The sequence below is a fragment of the Syngnathus scovelli genome, chromosome 11, assembly GCF_024217435.2.
Source record: "Syngnathus scovelli strain Florida chromosome 11, RoL_Ssco_1.2, whole genome shotgun sequence".
In the NCBI taxonomy this organism is placed as follows: Eukaryota; Metazoa; Chordata; class Actinopteri; order Syngnathiformes; family Syngnathidae; genus Syngnathus; species Syngnathus scovelli.
In genome coordinates, this window is record NC_090857.1 from 770,368 (window position 1) to 792,703 (window position 22,336).

Below are 22,336 nucleotides of genomic sequence, written 5' to 3' on the forward strand. Positions count from 1 at the left end.
CGTTTAATAGTAAGTTGAATGTTGAGTGTGTGTTTAATGCATGTGGGAGGCGTTCATCTAATATGCAGATTTAAACTGCAGTTTAAATCCATCCTAACGAGACACAAAATGGTCTCTCTCTCTCTCTCTCTCTGTCACTCAGCTGACCTATTTGCCGCCTCCGTGGGGCGACTGCAAGGCCACCCCAATGGACTCGGACTTCTTCAGCACGTACAGCATCACAGCCTGTCGCATTGACTGCGAGACGCGCTACCTGGTGGAGAACTGCAACTGCAGGATGGTCCACATGCCCGGTGCGGACTGCTGATTGCAAAAGCAGCACTTTTGACCAGAAATCATCTCTTTTCTTACTCGACTAGTTCCGTCATAAACTTAGCTCCCCACCTCCCATAAAAACAACCATATGAGATAGTATAGTATGCATCATTGCAACACAGTTCAATCTACTATTACCAGGTGTTGATTTCTTGGAGTTCTTTGTGCAATAGTTGAGTAAGGCAACCATTAAAAAAAGGGTTTTTACTGTAAAGAAGTGTAAGGTTTCCAAAATAAAATACCTCAGGCTGCCCAAAAGAGCTTTCCGCTACTCAAAGTATGTTCAGCTTTGGTAGTGTAGTGGTTCAATTTGACAAGGCTCCGTTCCCGCTTTCGGAGTTGTTTGCCAGTAATCGGTATGGCAGGCAACCACTGCGCGCAATTTACTTTGCCTTCCACCTTTGATGACCCTGAGCAAAATAGGCAGAATAGGAAACTCATAAACGGTGTCTTTATACGAATACAATTGGTCATCTTGTCCTGAAGCGCCACACATTCCGAATGTCCTACATTTTCGTCCTTTGTGTCCTTTTCTTTGTTGGACTTCAAGGACACGTAATCATCCATCCATTGATTTTCTAGTATAGTGGTTGTCCTCATTAAGCTTGTAGGTGAGGCTATCTATCCCAACCACACCTCGTCGCATTGCACATACTGGATGGAGCGAAAACAATTTCCAGTTACATTCACATCTAGGGACAATGAGAAGCCCTCAACAAACAAACTGTCCTCTCCTCTGAGAAAATGCTTTTTCTCATGTTTTTCATCCCTTGTCCTCTAATTTGCTCTGCAGGAGATGCCCCTTACTGCACCCCTGAGCAGTATAAGGAATGTGCAGATCCAGCCTTGGGTAAGAAATAAGCCCCACTGTTGTCTGCATGCGACCTACGAAACGTCTCAACAATTTTTTATAGAGATAAGAGATCCCATGCAATATATTGGAGAGGCCAGGATTGGAAGTTAGTGATGATAAATCCGTGCTTGACATGTCCCCCCTCTCTAGACTTCCTGGTAGAAAGGGACAACGACTACTGCGTGTGCGAGACGCCGTGCAACTTGACGCGCTACGGTAAAGAGATGTCTTTCGTCAAGATCCCTAGCAAAGCGTCGGCCAAGTATCTCGCCAAGAAGTTCAACAAGACGGAGCAGTACATTGCGTAAGTCTCCCGCCATAGCAACATTTTGCAAGCCGTGCGCAACTTGCGGAGAATATATCCATCGAGGAACACACAAGTTGCCGCAGAAAGAGGACGACAAAAATGCTTATATTGAAATATATTGAAGAAAGGGACTAATGTCATTGGATCGAGCCGGTGACGCGAGCTCGCCTTGCAATTCTTCTTTTTCACTACAAGCTATATTGTTGTCAATATATTGTTAGCTGGTGAATAGGCAAATGCGGATCTGCTAAAAGCTTCTGTTCATTCGATGGGCCATCGTTTGTAAGGTTAACACCGCTGTTGCATCATACATAATGTGGCCAAATTCAGAAGGACTGAAATGGGCCAATCACAAAAGATGTGTGATTTCAGACATGACGGGTGGGCACTGCAGGCACTCCACAGACCCAGTGTTTGTCCACAAGCTATTAAAAAACGCCATTTTCTATAATAGGTGCATAATATAGCAAGTGGTCTTGCGTTGCTGGCTGCAGAGCGTGCGTCATTTCCTATTCCCAGGTGAGAAGACGACAACGAGTTGAATTGGATTATTCCGCCACCCATTGAGTGTTTCCATGCTTAAATGATTCAGTCAGGTTATGAAGTAGTTGCAGGAAATCGAGAAGAGGGCAAAGTAAATCTTTCATCTACGGTTCTCGGCGGAGCAATTCAGGACAGGATAATTACAGCAGATGCGCCCAAAGTCACTCCTTTATTTCTTTCTTTCGTTTCCGTGTGAATTCAGCCACCTTCGTTTTGATGTTAATCGCTTGAGCGTCCTCGGGGACTGATGAAGGAAAATATTCATGGGAGGGACGGCAAGATTGCAGGCTTTAGGCAGCGTCAAAATTCGCACACGCAAACACACCGAAAGTGGAGTTGGAATATTCAGTGACAGTTGTGCTTGCAAATGTTCAAAGCCATCATCGTGCAAAGATGCTGCTGCAGCTGTCTGCAGGCCATCAGGACAAATTCATCAGCCAACTGTTGGGGCGTAACCTAAACTCCGGATATTTGCATGGAATTGAGATGGAGCCCTGCCGCGAATAGCAAGAATATCATACTAATTGATGCCCGACCACATTATTATGCATTTAAATATATCATTTCAAAGTCACTTACCCATAAATTCAATTGCTTGCAAATGATTTCAGAAAACGCACACGCAACAAATACTAAATGAGGCTCTTCCTCAAAATGTCTTGATCTCATGCGAACAGCATGATGATGAGCAACACCAATTCCAATTGGACCGCCGAATGTATTTTTCCATTCACCATTATGTTGACATTTTATTCTTTGGGAGAGAAAAATGAGCTGTGCAAAAAATACGGAGGCAGTCAACATTTAGAAAAGTGCTTTGAAAAGTTCAGAGAAGGTGAAATGAAGTTCCCCTGTAAATATTATAGTCTAGTTTAAATTCAATCTGAAATTTCAGCATTTTCTATCCATGTATGTGGGCTGTGTTGCACTCGCTGGTGTAAATGGCAAGTCTCTAGCAAGATGGGAATGCTTGCGTGGAAGCCACAAAGAAGCGTAGGAGAGAAGCTCCCACGTGGCTTTCGTCACTCCGCGGAGTGAAAACGGGATTCATTATTTAGGGGGGCCGCCCCTGCATGTCTTGCTTGGCAGGTGGCAGGCTCTTCCGTGCTTAGTGATGTCAAAGGCAAATTCTTTGTTGCCAATCCGCAAAGTGCGGGAGAGCTAGATAACGTGAAAGCTCCAACCTAGCTGCGGTTAGAAGAAAACACCTTTATTCTATTGATCGCTACCTTCCGGCAGTAGAGCAGGGGGACCGCCAGGGTGAAAGATGTTGCTAATAAAGAGACTGGATGCTAGGTACTATATAGAGAGGCGGTCCCACCAGTCAGCCATCGTTTTCCCACCTGCAATGAATAAGAAAACAACTCAGCGTTGAAGAAAATGCTTCAAAGTAGCGTCATCATCATACTGTCGTCATTTGGCCCCGAGTCACTTTGGTTCAGCCGTCAACTTCATCAGACTCTCTTTTGACACTGACGGCTCATTGTGTCTTGTGACTGTAATTCTATTGAAAAAAAAAACTGTAGGCTGATCAAAATGGGAGCACAACCCAGACATGTTGATAGCCTTTTATGTTTTGTTATTTTCTTTTTCAAGCAGAGCCGCAAGGACCTTGCACCAACTCATTTGTTAGTTCGCGACACCAAGTTATTGACACCATTGTGGTCCATAAGAACCTTCTCACTGCATTCATTTGTGCCCATGTCTGTCCGCAGAGATAACCTTCTGGTTCTGGATATCTTCTTTGAAGCCCTTAACTACGAGACCATCGAACAAAAGAAGGCCTACGAGCTGGCTGGCCTCCTGGGTAAGCGGATGACGGAGCAAAACAATACGCTGGCTGGCTGGCTGGCTGGCTGGCTGGATGCTTTTGTAGTGGAACAACCTCTGAAAGGTTACGAGTGCTTGTATGAAGTACGTGTTTTTCCTTCTGCCTCTCAGGTGACATTGGCGGTCAGATGGGCCTCTTTATCGGCGCCAGCATTCTTACCATCCTCGAACTCTTTGACTACCTCTACGAGGTAAAGCAGCCGTCAATCATCAAGGCACAAAATAGATTGGAAATAAAAAGTGCTATACTGTAATGATGATCAAATAAATGTTGTCTACATCTCTATTTAGCATAGCTCGTGTCTGCAAAAGCATCGTCCTTATCATTAAAGTACTTTTTTGACGCACGCACGCACGCAGGCACACAGTCTGGAATGCATTAACATTTCAGCTGTTATTTTTGAGATGAGTCAGAATGTCCGCTGTCATTAGTCAGAGAGGACCATTGCGTGCTGAAAGCTTTTGGCAAATTTGTTTGCTTTGCATGGTCAGTGGGTAAACGTATTTTCAGCAGCGTCAAATCTCATTTCATCCTGCCAGATGCTTTCAATACAAATAATGTGGCTTGTGCTCTGATGACACGTCTGTCTGTCTGTCTGTCTGTCTGTCTGTGCCTGGCTTCCCAGGTGATCAAGTACAAGCTGTGCCGATGCGTGAAGAAGAAACATAAAGGGCGCAGCAACAACAACGACCGGGGCACTGTGCTGAGTTTGGACGATGTCAAGCACCATGTCAGTAGACCTGAGGTGGCAAACGCTGCTCAAATGCCCTGGAGAGAGAGAGAGACAGAGAGACAGAGAGAGAGAGAGAGAGAGAGAGATAGTAGACGAGACATGTGAGAACAGATTGAGCCTAATCAAGGCAGGGAAGGAATGAGTCCAATTAAAAGCAGGGGGGTCTGACAGTTCACGTTTGCCTTCAGAAGCCACTTCAATTGAAAATCAGTGCAAAGTAAGGGCGGTCCTCTTCTTTTTCCATCACTTTTATTGATTGAATCTTGGATTTCCACCCCTTGGCCTTCAATTTGAACCTTAAAGGTCCGCTCTTGAGCTTTAATGGCCACTCCAAACACAAAAGCACGTTTCCACTTGCGTTTCTATTTTGAGTTCAAGTGAACTTTCATTTGGTGAATGGCAGGAAATACTACATAAAGGGGATTTATATTGCATCGTTTGAGTGAAATGATTCCCGTTTGTAGCTCTGAAGTAGCACATTTGAGATAACGTCCTGGGCAGCAGAAGTGAAGGATCAGATATCGCATTCAAACAAATTGTTGTTGTTTTTTCCAAAATCTTGTATGCATTGGATATCTGCCATACACGCAAATCAGATAGTATTCAGTTACCCGTCCTGAAAAATACATATTAGAGGTTCAACCGTTGAGTTATTTGTAAAGACAGACAGGAATTTCTTAATCAAAGTTGGGAAACAATCAATAATATTAACACTGATGTCACTTTTTGATCCACCTTTTCCTGTATTTTTTTTTTTTTTCCCCCCTTCCCGCTAGGCTCCATGCGACAACCTGCGCACGCCATCAACGTACCCGGGCAACATGCTACCTCATCATCCGGCCCAGGGAAACTTCGAGGACTTCACCTGCTGAGCTGAACGTGACCCGAGCTTGTGTGAGTGAGTGCGTGCGTGTATTGCAACCAAAGTCCAAACCATACAAGGAAGACTATCAGGGCGAGGACCTGATGCCAAGGCCAAACAAAATGCAGTTTTGTATGCGAAATTCAGAAGGAAAACTGTCGCCCCAAGCTTAACGGACAAGAGAGTGCACCCCGGAACATCCATTTCACCCAGGACTCAAATTGATTTCACTTTCTGGATCACTGCCACAAAGGAGGCGCCGACTTGAACCGTTTTCTTACAAGAAAGGTCAACTAGAGTCCCCAAAAAAGAAAGCGAACCCAGCCACCTTCATATACCTGAGAGTCTGACCTCTTTGCTCAGCACATGTAGCGACATCATGACATGTGTTGACAGAGCGAGCGAGCGAGCGAGCGAGCCTTGGCGGGAAGTTCAGGTCTCACTGTGTACTGTAAATGCATGCTCATATTTCTCCATTTGCATGTCTTAATGGTTGTTTTTCTTCTTTTTTTTTTTTTTTTAATATTTCGGTATATACATATGCTATGTACGCATCAGTATGAATACTATTGAAAAAGTACTACGTTTGCCTCATTCAGCAGGGGGAAGATCTCATGTACTACATCTATTTGTGTGCGCGTGTACATAAAAGATGCATGCCTCTGTGGCCCTCGCAAAGCCATTGGTCACAGCACCGGCATTCAAATGTGATGCCTTGAGATACAAGTTGCATTTGTTTCGTGAGGGCAATCATAACTTCTTTACCCAGAATTTGGAATGTAGAGATTTCAACAGTTTGTGCGTCATGATTAATGAACTGCGCTTCCTTCCAAACGACAAAGACTTTCACAATCACCAAGTGACTTAGTAAGATGCAGTCATATTAGTCTTTTCTTACGGATGATAAATAATATATGCCTCCGGCCGGGTATTGTTATATTGTTTGTCCAAAGGTGTTGCCTCACTGTTTGTGTTCAATAAGCTTAAGATGCGAGTTTCAGGTCATTTCACATGATGTGTTTGCATTAAGCCAACAACATGAACGCAAACAATCAGAGGAGAGGACAACCCGTACCTCCAAAGACCTGCAAAGTCGGTTCACTCGTATCTCAAGGCACCACTATATTATGAAAACGTTCAACTTCCAGGGTTCCTTATTGTATCTCACACCAACAAACGTATTGCTTTTGAATGTTGTATCCTAAAAAAACGGCCAAGGTACATGATGTTAAATGAGAGCCGGTTCTTTCACCCTTTTTCATTGCTCATGTTGAACCCAGCTCCTTTTTTAAACTTGCAGGGTTCCATTCGCTGAGTGACAGTAAGAACCCTGTAGCTTTTGAATGTGATCGAAGTCAAGAGGGCCACGCCGGCTTTGCATTTTACTCGCAGCCTCTCTCTTTTACGGGTAACCCTGTTAGTCTACTTGCAGGGTTCCTTTTTGTATGTTGCTTTTGAATGTTGTCACATTTCCCCTTTCCTCTCCAAGTCGACCGACCAATGATCAAGCCAATGGCCCTTTTAAACCTCCAGGGCTCCTTATGCTGTGTGTCACGGGAAGATCCAAATTGCCTTTGAATGTCATCCCACCTAAGTAGGTACGAAGTTGAAATCATTTCTTTCTCTCGTCTCACATCACTTTCTTGGATCTTTCATTTTGAATGTTACCACACGTCATATCTTAAGGTTGATCGCTTAAAAGTCGACACCCCCCCGTTTAATATTTTGCGCTATCAAAAAATGAGATAAGAATCAATCCTTTTCAAACTCTCTACCATTAATGTGACAAATGACCTGCATGACAACACTGGAAAACAAAATATTCTTTGAAAGAAGAAGTATAGAATACATGAAATAATATGGTTGCACAAGTGTGCACACCCTCATAATGAAACTTCTTCAATGGGAGACGGCATGGAGTTTTAATATCTTTTTAAATATCACAACGACCTGTCATTTGAACCAGGGTGTGTAGACATTTGTTTTTCTGTTCATTTGTACTCATCCATCCATCTCTCATCCATCCATCCATCCATCCATCCATCCATCCATCCATCCATCCATCTGTCATCCATCCATCCATCCATCCATCCATCCATCCATCCATCCATCCATCCATCCATCCATCCATCCATCCATCCCTGCCTGCCTGGAGGGACAATGTTGGGGAGTGGACTCCTTTTGTGTTGTGGGGCTGTTGAACTGTTTCCGTATCTGTGTTCTTGTTGCAGACGTCTTCTCAAAGCACAATACCACCATTATGTATGTAGAGCTAATGTAAAAGAAAATGTACTCTTCTTCTTCTTCTTCTTCTGGATACGTATACTATGTCTTATGATTACTATCGTGCCGATCTGACTGTTTTCTTTTGCATTTCATACGAAACGCGCTTACGTATCGCCTGATAATCCTGTCTCCATCTACCAGGCAATGGGCTGTTGTATTGACTTAGCCCTGCATAAATAAAATGTAAATATCATTTTGGAAAATGGCTATTCTGAGATTGTATTTTTAATCTGAATGAATCTTTGAGCTTGTTTGTCAACCGGCTCGGAGGGATGAATATGAATGATGGTTGCTTAAGCCGAGCACAGAAATGCCAACAATCGGGACAAATTTGAGATTTTTTTTTTTTCTCCCTTGCCAAAGGCCCACTTCTTGAATGTCGTTGAAAGAATAACCAGTCGTGTTATTGATCCTCATTCATCTGCTTGGGCCAACTGTGGTTTTGGTGTTGCCGGACACAAACAGAAGAGCAACACTCCCAAAACCATCATCAGACTAATATTCAAAATCTCAAGTCGAGGCAAAATGCGTTTTGTTTTCAAGACTTATGTGACTTATTTGCTAGCAACATCCAGTTGCTAAAAAATGGTGACTGCTTTTTAACAGCTACGAATTTGCAGTGAACTTGTTGTGTAACACTTCTCATGACTCATTTGACTGTAATAAAAATGACAAGGAGCTACCGCAATGCAGTCACCAGATAAGATGACAGTTAAGCTAGTTTCTTCCATTTCTACTCCAATCCTCAAATCAGCAAGTTATCTTTTCGTTCCGTGCCATCTTTGTAAAATGAAATCCCTATCGGGGATATGAGAGTAGCAGGGCAAGAGTCAGCCATTATCTATCTCCATCTCTCTCTTCTTATCTCCACGCAGCTTTGATCCAGGCTGCGCTCACTCGGCGAGCCAAACATTTGGAAACGCAATTACAGCTTCGGCTGCTCTGCCACAAGACTGTGCAGATGAGAAATATGCGACCCAAAAAAATGGGGTGGGGGGGGCATGATGGGTTATCAAGCTTGTCCAGCAGCAGCCACATATTCTGGATGACTGCTGTTGAATTGTCACGTGCATCCAGCTCTGCCAAGCAGCTTTATTGTGAATATTATTTGCCAACATTATCTTCTCAAGATTGTTTTCTCATACGCACAAATTATTGCCAATTTAAAATATTGCCTGTACAGGCGATTTTTTTTAAAAACATTCTTAACTGTTATAAAAGGAAATAAAACTGTGTAATGAAATTAAAATGAAATCAAACGTAAGTCGATGTTCTTGGTGTGACATTTGTATGACTATAGAATGGAAGGTGAACAGTAGCAAGTATAGTCAGCAGTTTTTCATGTTTAAAAAAGCAATTCCTGTCTTCAGGGCAAAAAAATCCAATTTGACGCTCCCTAGCAATGTGTCTAATTGCCTACAGAAGCCACAAGGTGGCGGTAAAGCACTACTTTTGTCTAAATGATATCCTCATGAGGATAAGTTGTTCGGAAAATGGATGTATGGATGGACAGACGGATGGATGGACGGACGGGTGGACGAACAAACGGACGAACTGACGGATGAATGAATATGCCACATGAGTTCAAGAGTTCAGTTGTTATGCATGCCAAAGGTTTGAATTCCCAAGTTGTAGTGGGTTTTTCTTTGTGAATTTTGAGGTCATTCTTTTCAGAAAAGTATCCAAAATGTGCTTCGAGTTTGAGTAGCGGGCTCACGGTGACAGAAGTCCTCTGGAAGAAGCTCGCTTGCATCCTGCAAGATGGCCGCACAATTATTTATAAATAGTCTCTGCTGTGACTGTGCACACAAAGTATATTTTAGGCTAAATTGCAACAAAATCGTGAACCTTTTGTGACATTTTTGTTGGTGGTCTGCCATGAGATTTTTCTAATGTCACATACTACGTGCATTGGCTTCAGAATGTTTGGGAACAGCTGACCCAGAAGCCTCCCATCGCTGATGGGCTTGTGCTTACTTGTTAGTTCACCCGGGAAGCACAATAATCATCTCTGTGCAGATGGAGCCTCATGCAGTAACACACCCCAATGAGGTCATTCATATCCATGTGTCACACACGAGGTACCGCATTGCAAGATAGCCAGACAGCTAACAATAAAAATCATAATACAGTACACATCAAATGTAGACATTGGCGTCTCTTCATCTTTTAATGGTTTCGTATTCCCTGCCCGTTGTCAGACAGTTTCCGCCTTTTCCGTGCAAACGCATGGAGAGTTTTAATGCAATTTACAGCCTCAGGGCAGAGACGAGCCTGAGAGTGAGTGGCCGTGGAATAGAAACAGACGACAACCTTTGCAAAGCTTTGCCTTAAGCGCACACTTTCTTTTTTATGATAAGTGAGGCTGAATTGAGACACTGCAAGTCCTGTCTTCCCCCTCACTCCCGTCGGATCGTTGATGTCTTCTCGTCTCACGTCTCGGTCGGTCACTTCCATTTCTGTCGGTCAGTCCTGTTGTTGGTTTTGTTAGAAAGTTCTGTTAGTTTGCTGGTTCTGTTGGTTTGTCCCCTCATCCTCCCTTCCAACTAGCTTTTCCCTCAATAAACCAAGCTGGTCCAGGGTGCATTTGGTCGCCCTGCTCCATTACGATCCGTGACAGACAGCTGATTTTAAGGTTGATGTATTGTCCTCTGCAATAAGTTAATTAAAAACGCTCCACTACAAGAGTTGTGATTAACATAACACAGTCCCCGGTATGACTGACATATCTATAATGGAGTCAACCTTGCTATTAAAAGGAGACAGGACAATGTCACCGCACGTTGTGACCAACGTGACGGTTTGGATTTCAGCTCATTACTCAAAGTGATTGGCGCAGACGAAGAAATGCATTCATCAGTGCAGACCTCAGCAGTGGTGCCTTTTTTTTTATTATTGAATGCAAATTCAGCAACTCAGTGAGATGAGACTCAGATTCGCAACAAGTACACAATTCACTGAGGGCTGGACAAAAAATAAATGTAGATAGACAGTTCTTACATTAAAGTCTTTTTAACAGGTACTGTTTTTTTTTTTTTTTTTGCTTCTGCTTTTCTGACGATCTCCAGTCCAGGATTTGCTTGCATATGTGTGTCCACAGAAAATTGTAATTTTAAAAGTATAATAGAAGCAAATGTCTTTTCTGAAATGAATGGCATCATCCCACTATCACTTAAGCCTGCAGTACCGCAAACGTCCATCGTAAGCGCTGTAACAATGTAAACACAAGTTCTCGCTCTCTCTCGCGATACCTCAGTGCCTGGCTCTACCGGCGGCCACACAGTCGGAGAAGAGATGGCGACCAGAGGGGGCTTTCAGTCGGCACCCACTAGTGGCGGAGGCGGTGTGATGGGTCCCGGACTCCCGGTACCGGGCGCGGGACAAGGCATGGGCCCCGGTACGCCCTCTGGCAGGATGGGACCGTCACCGGCCTCGCAGAACCACATGTATCGCTCCCCGATGCCTGGGCCTGGGTACCCGGTGAGATATCGCTCCATCTTTGCTTGGCGACGCGTAGCTAGAACAAAGCCTCGTTAGCATCAGCGCTTTGTCACAGCCAGCTAAGCATTAGCCGCGACGTGGGCGACCGCCACGGCTTCTAAACCACCGATTAACGGCAGCCGAACGAGGTGTTGCTCCGATTTGCTTCAATCTAACTTTTAAACGATTCAGTTGTCAATCAATCGCCTCTGAATCATATAGCGTTGGCTGGTCCACTAGCCACTAGCTAAGCTTAGCACGCTAACGTGGCTAGCTGGTTGCCGTGGCAAGAATTCACTTATAAATGATCGCCGATTATTATTGTATTTTTTTTCATTTTTCTGAACAGCGAAACTGTCCTACTGACGTTTCGATACAGCGACGTGTTCTAGCTTTCTCCAATGTAAACGATGAGCCATGTAAGAGTGTTTTTCTGAGTTAGCCAACGAATTGCGCGTGAAACAGTCTGCTGCTAACTCTTCCAAAGCGGTCGGTCGTGGCTGCACTTTGACTTGCATAGCTTTTAGCATTTAAATCTCCCTCCACCCATCCAAGTCTTATTTGGACGTCTATTTGGTATTGGGCATGTTCAGTTTCCTACACATGATGGTAACCTCTCGCTTTGACAAATATAAACTGGATTGATGACTCTTTCACAAGGGTGTTAATCGAAAACTTCTACTTTTTAGTGGCGTTCAATTGCACAGCAACTTACTGATTTAATTGTAGCCCATAAACTGTTGAGAAAAAAAACATTTTAAAAAAGTGTTTTAAGAGTGAACCGTATGTCTTATTCCTTCATTCTGCAGCAGCTTTGGTGTGACTGAAAAACAAAAACCGAGATCTAGCTTGTCGGTATTGGTTTGTAATAAATGTAATGAACACTAGTACCATTATCACAAGATGGAAACGAGGACCCTGTAATGTATTAATGGTATATTGGCGGAAAATGGCTATCTCGTATTTCATTTTTGATTCCATCCCAATCGCCGTGATTGTTGTAGTTGCAACAATGAATTAAAAAACAAAGTCCAAATCCATCTTTTAACCTCTAGCAAAGTTCACATATAATTGACATGCATTGAAATGCGTGAGGGTGGGTAGTTATTTTATGCATTATGATTTCTTTTTAATTAATCGCCCAATGAATTGGTATTTTCTCCTCCTGCCAAAAATTGGCATCAGGTTAAAAACAAATCAATTCCGGCCAAGCCTTAATCATGAAGTTATCCAATTAACCTTTTCAGGCTCAAATAATGCAATTTTACAGTCACTGTCTCTTAAGAAGAGTCTTTATATATGCAGGCACCAAAGATTCTCCTGCAAGGATACATCTGTATTTAAAACGTTAATGGAAATATTTTATCACTGGCCCACAATTGTCAAGAGTGTGGGTTGCCTAGCGACAAGCGACTCCGCTGAAAAGATTGTGCGTTTTTTTTTTTTCCTGCCCAAGCATCCTTGACTGCTTTCATTCATCCTGGCAGCTCATCGTTGGCGCGCTGAACAGCGCCGAACTCGCTTATTCTCGTGGACTTCAAGGCCGTGCAGATGTGCGTGCGGTGAAGTGTAGGCGGTCTCTGTGTGTGTGGTGGAAAAAGGCGGCGCATCACGATAAGCCATTATTGTTGACGTGAATTTGTCGTCTGACGCCACCCTTGTGCCCGTGGACAGCAGCAGGTTCTGTGCTCTATCGCGTCGTCGGCCGCCACGCTCTACCACTGCACTCATGCTGTCCGATACCAGAAGTCGGCTCTTTGAGTTTTTAGCGCACGGCTTGGTGAGTGATGGTTGTTGTTTATCTTCATACTTATCTGACTGAGGGATGGGACATAACAATAGACGTGGCTGCATTACACCTGCTTAATTTAACCGGAATCAAATATAACGATTCCCCGACAACGAGCCGAACGTCGCCGGTTGGTGTTGCGGCTGTAGGCACCAAATGCCGTCATAAAACGAGGGCCTGCTTTACTATTGTTTTGTACTTGTAGCTTGGTAGCCCTAGTGGTAGGGCTAGACCGTTACAAACCTCCAAGCGCTACAAAAGCTTTTGCCAATACTGTTTTAAATCAATAGCTGAAAGAAAATCCTATTCCGGTGTCATTTCTTTCTTTTTTTATTACCTGCTGCACTCCTGCCAAGCCAAGGTGTAATGGCGCTGGATCATTTTGGGCCGTCTGCCAGCATTTCTTTGAAGTTGCCAATTCAGCAAGCACTTTCTTTTTTTGTGGCCCAATGCAGAGACCAGGCATGCCTCCATCCAGTCGTATGACCCCGCAGGGACCCGCCATGGGCCCCCCGGGCTATGGCGGCAGCCCCGTGTCCCGCCCAGGGATGCCCGGAGTGATGGACCCGTCTCGCAAGAGGCCCGCCCCACAGCAGATCCAGCAGGTTCAGCAGCAGAGCCGCAACCAGCAGTAAGCAGCGAGCGATCGATCGATCGATACCTTCACAGGCAGATGCATGGTTTAATTAAAAGGTTGGCGTTTAAAGGTGGCATGAGATGATGTCTGCTCTAATCAATACTCTTTCACTGATTGCACTCCATAGCTTGGAAAACACTTGAAAATGAAACTAGCCGCTGTTGGTTGGTGTTAATGGAATGAGATGTGTCCAAATAAAATAGCAGCTAATGATAAAGTAAAGTTTCTTTCTGACTTGCGTGTGTTTTGTACAGTACAAAGAAGAAGAAGATGGCTGATAAAATTCTACCTCAGAGGGTGAGTAGAAGGAATCGTGTTCTGCCCAATTACCAGCACTCACCTTGTTCCATGACCTTGTTTCAGATCAGGGAGCTGGTCCCAGAGTCTCAGGCTTACATGGATCTACTGGCCTTTGAGAGGAAGCTGGACCAGACCATCATGCGCAAGAGGCTGGACATCCAGGAGGCCCTCAAAAGACCCATTAAGGTTTGATTTTGGCTTCAGAACTACTCGAATCAATCTTTGCTTTGATTCCGACAAAGGTTAATAGTTAACATTGAAGGTTTTTCTCAATGTTTACTTCTTTTCTTACAGCAAAAGCGAAAGCTTCGTATCTTCATATCAAACACATTCAATCCGGCCAAGCCCGACGCTGAGGATGGTGAGGGCACTGTTGCATCATGGGAACTCCGTGTGGAGGGGCGTCTACTGGAAGATGTAAGATTCTTGTTACATCCTAGCACTCAGCACCGTTTGGTTCAGTGTGACATTTTTCCACGGCAAACAATTTTACATCACACATTTACTTTCCAGACGGCCGTATCCAAGTACGAAGCCACCAAGCAGAAGAGAAAGTTTTCTTCCTTCTTTAAATCGCTGGTGATAGAGTTGGACAAGGACCTTTATGGTCCCGATAACCACCTTGTGGAAGTAAGAAAAATGCTTTCTTTATTACGGCTCCAAAGATGTGCTTTTAAATGAGTCATAATTCACATTCAGTGATACGCCAAAGTGCACATGGGTGGTTTGTAGCAAACTGCAGAGCTGCCGTATGTTACAGAAATCACTGAGTGCTAAATTGTTTCGCTCATAACACATGGTTGTTCTGAATATTAAAAAAAAAAAAAAAAAAAAAAAACCTCACCAAAGTGATGGCAGTCACTACAGAGTTTTATTTGTCCCTCTATTCTCTCCGTCTGGGACTCTATCGGCGGTGAATGCAGCAGCCCCAGTGGGTCCCTCATGTTTGTTTTTTATTTAACATGCAAAAAGCTAAGTTCAAGTCCATATTTGTTTAAAAATCCCCTACTGAAAATGTTCAGCATTGGCCATTGATTAAATAAGGTTATGGGCCACATTTGTTGTGGAAAATGTTTTGAATTGATTTGTCATGGTCTCCTTTTACTAGAAAGCCTGACATTTGAACAGGGTCGTGTAGACCTTTTATATCCACTGTATATATATCCACTGGGAGCCACTTATCTTCCATTTGTGAAGCATTTTTACTGCCTTCAAAAATAACCCGGCAACAGGGTTTCCATTTTTTTAAAGGTTGTCTTTGCCCCATTTTAGTGGCACAGGACCGCAACCACACAGGAGACTGATGGCTTCCAGGTCAAAAGACCTGGCGATGTGGGCGTTCGCTGCACTGTCTTGCTCATGCTAGACTACCAGGTACGAAAACAAAACACCTTCACGTTACTTCAAACGAGATTAGCTCCATTTTAACTGTGTGTGTGTGTGTGGGGGGGGGGAACAGCCCCCGCAGTTCAAGCTGGACCCTCGATTGGCTCGCATGCTGGGCATCCACACCCAGACGCGGCCCGTCATCATCCAGGCTCTGTGGCAGTACGTCAAGACTCACAAACTGCAGGACCCCCACGAGCGAGAGTTCATCAACTGCGACAAGTACCTCCAGCAGGTGGGCAGTGTTCCGTCCCGTTTTGTCTCAAGTGAACGCTACGTGTCACGTGCAGCAATTTTGAAAATGATAAGGAAAAAAAACATGATCAGCCATTATGCCGTGTACTCAAAATCACATTTGATGGTTATGTGGGAAATGAGCTCAAGTCAGTCACTTGCAAAATTGGCATCCTAAATATTGAAAAGGCTTAACATTTACCATTGTACATTTTTTGGAGTGGGAAGAAATGCGCGTCACAAGGGACAGCCCGCAATCAGGCCTTTGCTGCCTTTCAGATGAAGTTGGGGAATCTTGGGAATCTGTTTGAATGTAGCTATTTTCCTCTCCTGTCCGACCGAGACTTCCAGTGTGCTCCGAAAGAGCTGTCGTTTCCAACAGTCATAACATTTGAGATTGTGCAGGCAGCACACTTGTTTGCCTCCTCCTGTCCTTGATTGGAGTCCCACCACACGGCAAATTCCTGAGACTAAACACGACTGCCGCTTCAATGTCATCTTAACAAAACAAAACAAAACAAAAAGAATGCACCAAAGTCTTCCTGATTCATGTTTTTTCCCAGATTAAAAAAAAGATTTTGAGATTTTATTTCACACATTTGAACAATTGATATTTGCCAATTTGTGACAGAGAAGAATTCAAGCTGGGTTATGCTTGTGTTCCGGTAAAAGATGTTTGTTTGGGTTTCAAAGCATCCCCAACAAGGTCCTCCAAAAGTAGAAGCCATGAAAATGTTCATGCGGAACCATGAGGAGAATGGCTACTTTGCCGAGCTGCCAGGCACCACAAGGTGACTTTTTAAGTCCACTGAATTGCCTTTCCTTCATTCTGTAGATCTTCGAGACCCAGAGGATGAAGTTCTCTGAGATCCCTCAGCGCTTGCATGCCCTGCTGATGCCTCCCGAGCCCATCATCATCAACCACGTGATCAGGTAGTGCTACATTGGACCTGTTGCAGCTCAGCCCAGGAAAAAAAAAACAGTTTGTCCTGAATCTGCTCTGTCTGCGTCATACCAGCGTGGACCCCAATGACCAAAAGAAGACAGCGTGCTACGACATTGATGTGGAGGTGGACGACACGCTGAAGACTCAGATGAACTCCTTCCTGCTGTCCACCGCCAGTCAGCAGGAAATAGCAGGCTTGGACAACAAGGTCATTCATCCATGGTTCCTAATTCACATTTAGTCTGTCGTGCAGGAAAGACTAAACATCACACTGTTAGCATAGCGCCTATTGCGCAAACTATTCCGCACACTCGGTGAGTGAAGCACATGACTCTAAATTTGGTTTTGAGATCATTACAATTCAAAGGGGTAAAACCAAACGTGTTTTTCAGTAGCCAACTTCACCCCCAACTTCGTTCGCTCTTGCGCTCTGCAGTGTCCAGTGGGTGCGTTACAGTAATGGCAACAATAACGCATGCGGTGCATGGGGTAGAATGTAGACGACGACGACGACGACGCCAGTTGAAATGTGGCGTGAAGGCACGGATGGCTCCATTAAACACACGCACTTGTTACAGCTCCCGATGTGCCCAGCACACGGAAGCCAATTTCACACAAACGCGCTCCTGATGCGAGTCAGGTCAGGTCTACTCTGCCTCCCACCAGCACTCATTACAGTCTAGTAGGGGGGTTATTTTCAGGCTAGTGACTCCTGCTGGTGGCTGCAATTCTTTGTTTCCCTCGACCGCTTTCTCGAGATGACCGTAAAGGCACGTATGGACAGGTTTACGCTAATGGTCTCTTCGCCCGTCAGACCGCAGCTGGCTCCTCTCAAGCATGTGACTAACTGCGCCCCGTAATCTTCTCAGATCCACGAAACCATCGAGACCATCAACCACCTCAAGACCCAGCGAGAGTTCATGCTCAGCTTTGCCAGAGACCCTCAGGGCTTCATCAATGACTGGCTGCAGTCGCAGTGCAGGGACCTCAAGGTGAGTGCGTGCACAGAAACCTCCAGAGGTGTTGTCCCTGGGAAGAGAAAAAGGCACACGTTCCCAGAAAAGCGCCTTCATGAAGGCTTTTATCTCTCCGTAGACCATGACTGATGTGGTGAGCAACCCAGAGGAAGAGAGGCGGGCTGAGTTCTACTACCAGCCGTGGGCTCAGGAGGCCGTGTGCCGCTACTTCTACTCCAAGGTAAGCGCCGCCGTCCTCTCTGTCACGTATCTATCCACACGTCACCAGTTGAAAACGCACGTTTTGTTTGTGCTACAGGTGCAGCAGAGGCGACAGGAACTGGAGCAGGCGCTCGGAATCAGGAACACCTAAACCAATTGATTTGAGGATGGTCATGTAGGATGCTGACTTTTACGACCACACATTTTGTTTCTTTTTTGAACACAAATTTTCCATTTAACTTTCTTTTTCCCCATGTCTTACCTCCAAACATTCCTGTCCTCATGACATAACGCACCAAAGTAAACACACACAAAAAAAAAAATCATATCCAAAAGAACAAACGCAAATAATTGTCGGCCCATTGGGTTCCTCGTTGTAACCAACCACAACATCACATAGTCAATCTGTTGATGTTTCCAGCTGCCAAGTAGTCCTAACTTTCTTCTTCATTCTCTTTTTTTTATGAATTATGTCTAATATCAATGCTTGTCTTGTTAGCTAGTCCAAATGATGACCAAGGAAGTAGCTGATTAGCAGTACTTTTAGCCCAGATACATAGGTTTTGTACATACTGAGCAGAAGACTGATGTGAAGTACCCCTTTATCCAATCAGATGTTTGTTTTTTCAATGCTCAGATAGATGCTGTATTTAATAAAAAAAAAAAAATAACAGTCAGCGGCAATTATTAGTGCATCAACGCCACAAATATTTTGATTGATGTGTTGAAATGATACAATTGGCGATGTGTGGCTTGATCACTGAAGTAATTATTTGATTTTTTTGATGGACCAAAACTATTTTTCTGTATGTTCTTACGTCATAATAAAGCATATGTAAATCTTAGTGCTACTTCTCGACATCCATTTTGGCAGTAGCTGCACATGTAGCGATTTGCGAAAACATACATTTTACAATATGGGGAGAATGACGTCATTCAAGAGCAACCCCAGAGACTACCGCGCATTACGTCATCACAACGAAGGCGGGATCAGGCGGGCGGGTGGCGCGCGCGCGGGCACGCGCCCGCTATTAATACAGGCAGCGCGCTTCGTCCATCCCCGGTGGAAAAGCAACGATGGCAGCTCCCAGGAAAGTGTGCGTGGTGGGCTCCGGAAACTGGTAACTTAAGTTCGCAACTTCTGTCATGCAAAGTTTGCTTATGTGCGAATGGCGATTTTGCTGAAAACTAAAATTGCTTAGTGTGTGTGTTTTTTTTGTCCCCTCAAGTTCATGCACGCTAGTTGACATGAATAGGGTCCGTTTTATCTTTGGCCATTTTTCATAAATGAAAAATAAAGCTTGACTGATGGGATATTTTGCCATGTAGAGCTTCTACTTTGGGCCTCTTTGACATTTCAAGTGCAGCACTGTGTGTTCTGCTGCTTGTCTTAAGTTACAAAGGCATTTTTGACAAGCAACATGTATCGCCCTTTTGTCACCTGGCAAGCTTGGGGAAGGGGGAGGGGCTTAAAAAGGAATATATTCCTTAGTAAACAAAACTGCCAAAAGAACAGGTTTTCTCCAAACGATTTAACAATGCTCTATCTACGACGTTAAAAAAAAAAACTACTTATAGTTATGGAATTTCTTATTGAAAGCTCAATTTACTAATAAACACAAATATACTCTAAATAACTAATAATAGCTGATTGACATTTTTAAGGATAAAATGCGAGGGGAATGCTCTTAAATAATACCTGGCAGAACCAATGTCTTGGCAGATACCAACAAGCATATTTGGTTTTAAGTTCTGTGGGCGCTTGTGAGTAACGTTTGTTTTTATGTGCGACTAAAAATATGTCGATCTTATGTAAACATACTGTACATGCTGCCATAATAACAAAGGACCCAAAACACGCAGCAACCTTTCCACTCACGTTTTGACATGCTGACTGGATGACTTTGTAAAGTAAGGAACCCACCACTAAATAATGTAACCATATTATGTTTGTACAAATACACAGTTCTCAACAGGTATACTTGAGTGTTCAAAAAATGTAACCATATCATATTTGTGCAAATACACAGTTCACAGAAGAAGTGCTAAAGTCATCCATAGGTTTGTCCGCTAGCAGTTAAAAATGAAAAGAATTGTCTTAAAATGGATAAAACGTTTTATTAATCGTTGGTTTTGTGCTCCATAAACGTACATTGTTGACAAACGGCGACCTCCGTCGTGTGTCCCCAGGGGCTCGGCCATCGCCAAGATCGTAGGAGCCAATGCGGCCGCCAACGCCAACTTTGACAGCGTGGTCAACATGTGGGTGTTTGAGGAAATGGTGGATGGACGCAAACTCACCGAAATCATCAACACGGACCACGAGAATGTCAAGTACTTGCGTGGGCACAAGCTCCCTCCCAACGTGGTAAGCCACAAACATATCTTTACAATCAAACTAATACTCTTTTTAAGTAGCCCAAACATTGGTTTGATTGTACATTGAATTCATACAATTTAAGCGATGACTTTCCACTACATTTAAAACGGGAAGGATAGCATTTGTTCACTGCCCACGCTTCCGAAAATTAGACCTTACCAAGAAATATAATCGTTCAAATGTTGTATTTGTCTTTGTGTGTTGAACCTTTTTAGCACGAGAAAATACAATTTCGTGTAATTTCACACTTTAGTCACGTCCTATGATTTTCCCCTCAATCGGTGGGCTTCACGTGCTCGTCATTGCGGTTAGGTGGCTGTTCCGGACCTGGTGGAGTCTGTGAAGGGAGCCGACATCCTGTTGTTTGTGGTTCCGCACCAGTTCATCATCCGTGTGTGCGACACCATCAAGGGCCACATCAAGAAGGACGCTCACGGCGTGTCGCTCATTAAGGTACCCCTTCTCAACGTCTCCGCTGAAGTCCGTCTTAGTGCTGACTGTGCACGTGTCTAGGGCGTGGACGCCAGTCCGGAGGGTCTGAAACTCATCTCCGAGGTCATCCGAGGGAAGCTGGGCATCGGGATGTCGGTCCTGATGGGAGCAAACATTGCCAGCGAGGTGGCAGAAGACAAGTTTTGTGAGACGACCATAGGTAGAGCACCGCATTTTGACAAATATAAATGGAATTAAGTATTAATTGATTCATTTTGACCCTACAATCAGACTTCGCACTAAATATTTTTTTACTAGCAAAAAGTTCCGTGTCAAAAAATCTAAAATTGTGAACTTAATCGTCATGTTTTTTTTGGGGGGGGGCGTAGGATGCAAAGACAAAGCACACGGGCCCATCTTGAAGGAGCTGATGCAGACTGCCAACTTCCGTGTGACTGTGGTCCAAGAGTCTGATGTGGTGGAGATCTGCGGGGCACTCAAGGTCTGTCCACTTTCAAGAAGTTGGAGAAAGGGACTAACGTTGTGGAGCTAAATCAATGCGACAAAAGAACCACATCATATGGGCCGCACTTTCTCCACCCTGGTTTAGTCCATCTTTGCAACAAGACAATGAAGTGGTAAGAACAGACAGCATCATCTCTGGTTTCTGCAGAACATTGTCGCGGTGGGAGCGGGCTTCTGCGACGGTCTGGGTTTCGGCGATAACACCAAGGCGGCCGTGATCCGTTTGGGCCTAATGGAGATGATCGCCTTTGCAAAGCTCTTCTGCTCCAGCGGGACCGTCTCGCCCAGCACGTTCTTGGAGAGCTGCGGGGTCGCAGACCTCATCACCACCTGCTACGGCGGCCGCAACCGTAAGATCGGCGAAGAGTTTGCCAAAACGGGAAAAGTAAGGATAGCGCTTTGTTTCCCCTCCATTTGAGTCTCTCGTTGGTCTAAACGTGAAGAAACTTTGTGTTCAGACCATTGAGCAGTTGGAGAATGAGCTATTGAATGGTCAGAAGCTTCAAGGTCCGGCCACTGCAACTGAAGTCCATCAAATCTTGAAGCAGAAAAACATGGTGGAAAAGTGAGTCCCTTAGTTTTCCAGGCATTTGAATGAAATATTAGACCAAGGATCCTCATCGGTAGTGCAGGAGGATCTCCATTCACCTGTGACTAACAGATGAATGCTAAGGGGTGTCAGTCCTGTGATTGACAGGTGATCAGTACCCGGAGGGATGGCAACGATTGATCTCTCTGTCATCCATCTCTGATTGTCATGGCTCTCACTTTGTGCAGGTTCCCTCTGTTCACCGCCGTCCACCAGATCTGCTTTGACGGCCATCCGGTTGCAGAGTTCATCAGCTGTCTGCAGAACCACCCTGAGCACATGTGACGGTCCATTTAAGACTTTGATTGCCGAGATGCCGTCGTACAGTAGCTAAGCCAGATGGTGAGCGTTTTGGAGTCTCTCGCCAGCTCCTCTTCTTCTATCGGCTCTTATCACGTTACGCAACGCTGTGGCCTTTCACTGAGTAGAAAAGGCGCCAGCCAGCCAGCAAGCAAGCCACGTCGTTGCACAAATCGTCCAAAGAATCACCGCTGGTGCATAAAGGCAATGCACACTTGCACAAAGTGGAAAGTTGACACGAGGCACACTTTTGCGCTGCCTTAGCGTGTCCTCGATTTTATTACTTCTTGGGGAATAAACCACATCAACGTCGGAGTCGTGTTGTTACTGAGCCTTCGCTTGCTCGCAACCTTGCTGTAACCTGACCTGGGTTGAGTCGGAGGGAGGCTTTGGTCTGCCACTCTATAAACGGTTCACCTTTACCATTTTA

General features: G+C 44.5%; 3 protein-coding genes across 6 annotated transcripts in view; all 3 read left to right on the forward strand.

The window, feature by feature from the left end:
• The window catches only part of asic1b (acid-sensing (proton-gated) ion channel 1b), an 82,381-nt gene extending 74,448 nt beyond the window's left edge, over window positions 1-7,933 (forward strand). For all 4 annotated transcript variants that reach the window (XM_068652311.1, XM_068652310.1, XM_049734936.1 and 1 more), the window contains 7 exons: window positions 143-293; window positions 1,109-1,165; window positions 1,319-1,472; window positions 3,734-3,825; window positions 3,960-4,039; window positions 4,475-4,579; window positions 5,359-7,933. In XM_068652311.1, the coding sequence (XP_068508412.1) occupies window positions 143-293; window positions 1,109-1,165; window positions 1,319-1,472; window positions 3,734-3,825; window positions 3,960-4,039; window positions 4,475-4,579; window positions 5,359-5,454 (735 nt within the window). In that variant the 3' untranslated portion in view covers window positions 5,455-7,933. The remainder of the gene's footprint in view (window positions 1-142; window positions 294-1,108; window positions 1,166-1,318; window positions 1,473-3,733; window positions 3,826-3,959; window positions 4,040-4,474; window positions 4,580-5,358) is intronic.
• Window positions 7,934-10,973: 3,040 nt separating this feature from the next.
• smarcd1 (SWI/SNF related, matrix associated, actin dependent regulator of chromatin, subfamily d, member 1) lies at window positions 10,974-18,525 on the forward strand. The gene is made up of 13 exons (XM_049734938.2): window positions 10,974-11,210; window positions 13,455-13,630; window positions 13,891-13,933; window positions 14,000-14,122; window positions 14,231-14,353; window positions 14,450-14,566; window positions 15,209-15,310; window positions 15,396-15,557; window positions 16,392-16,489; window positions 16,575-16,710; window positions 17,372-17,494; window positions 17,598-17,699; window positions 17,778-18,525. The coding sequence occupies exons 1-13, from the start codon at window positions 11,025-11,027 to the stop codon at window positions 17,829-17,831; spliced, it is 1,545 nt and encodes a 514-aa protein (XP_049590895.1). The 5' UTR covers window positions 10,974-11,024; the 3' UTR covers window positions 17,832-18,525.
• A 119-nt stretch (window positions 18,526-18,644) lies between these two features.
• On the forward strand, window positions 18,645-22,218 carry LOC125977895 (glycerol-3-phosphate dehydrogenase [NAD(+)], cytoplasmic). Its single transcript, XM_049734941.2, has 8 exons — window positions 18,645-18,801; window positions 19,871-20,048; window positions 20,373-20,513; window positions 20,574-20,712; window positions 20,882-20,994; window positions 21,166-21,402; window positions 21,476-21,582; window positions 21,795-22,218. The coding sequence occupies exons 1-8, from the start codon at window positions 18,758-18,760 to the stop codon at window positions 21,889-21,891; spliced, it is 1,056 nt and encodes a 351-aa protein (XP_049590898.1). The 5' UTR covers window positions 18,645-18,757; the 3' UTR covers window positions 21,892-22,218.
• The last annotated feature ends 118 nt before the right edge of the window (window positions 22,219-22,336 follow it).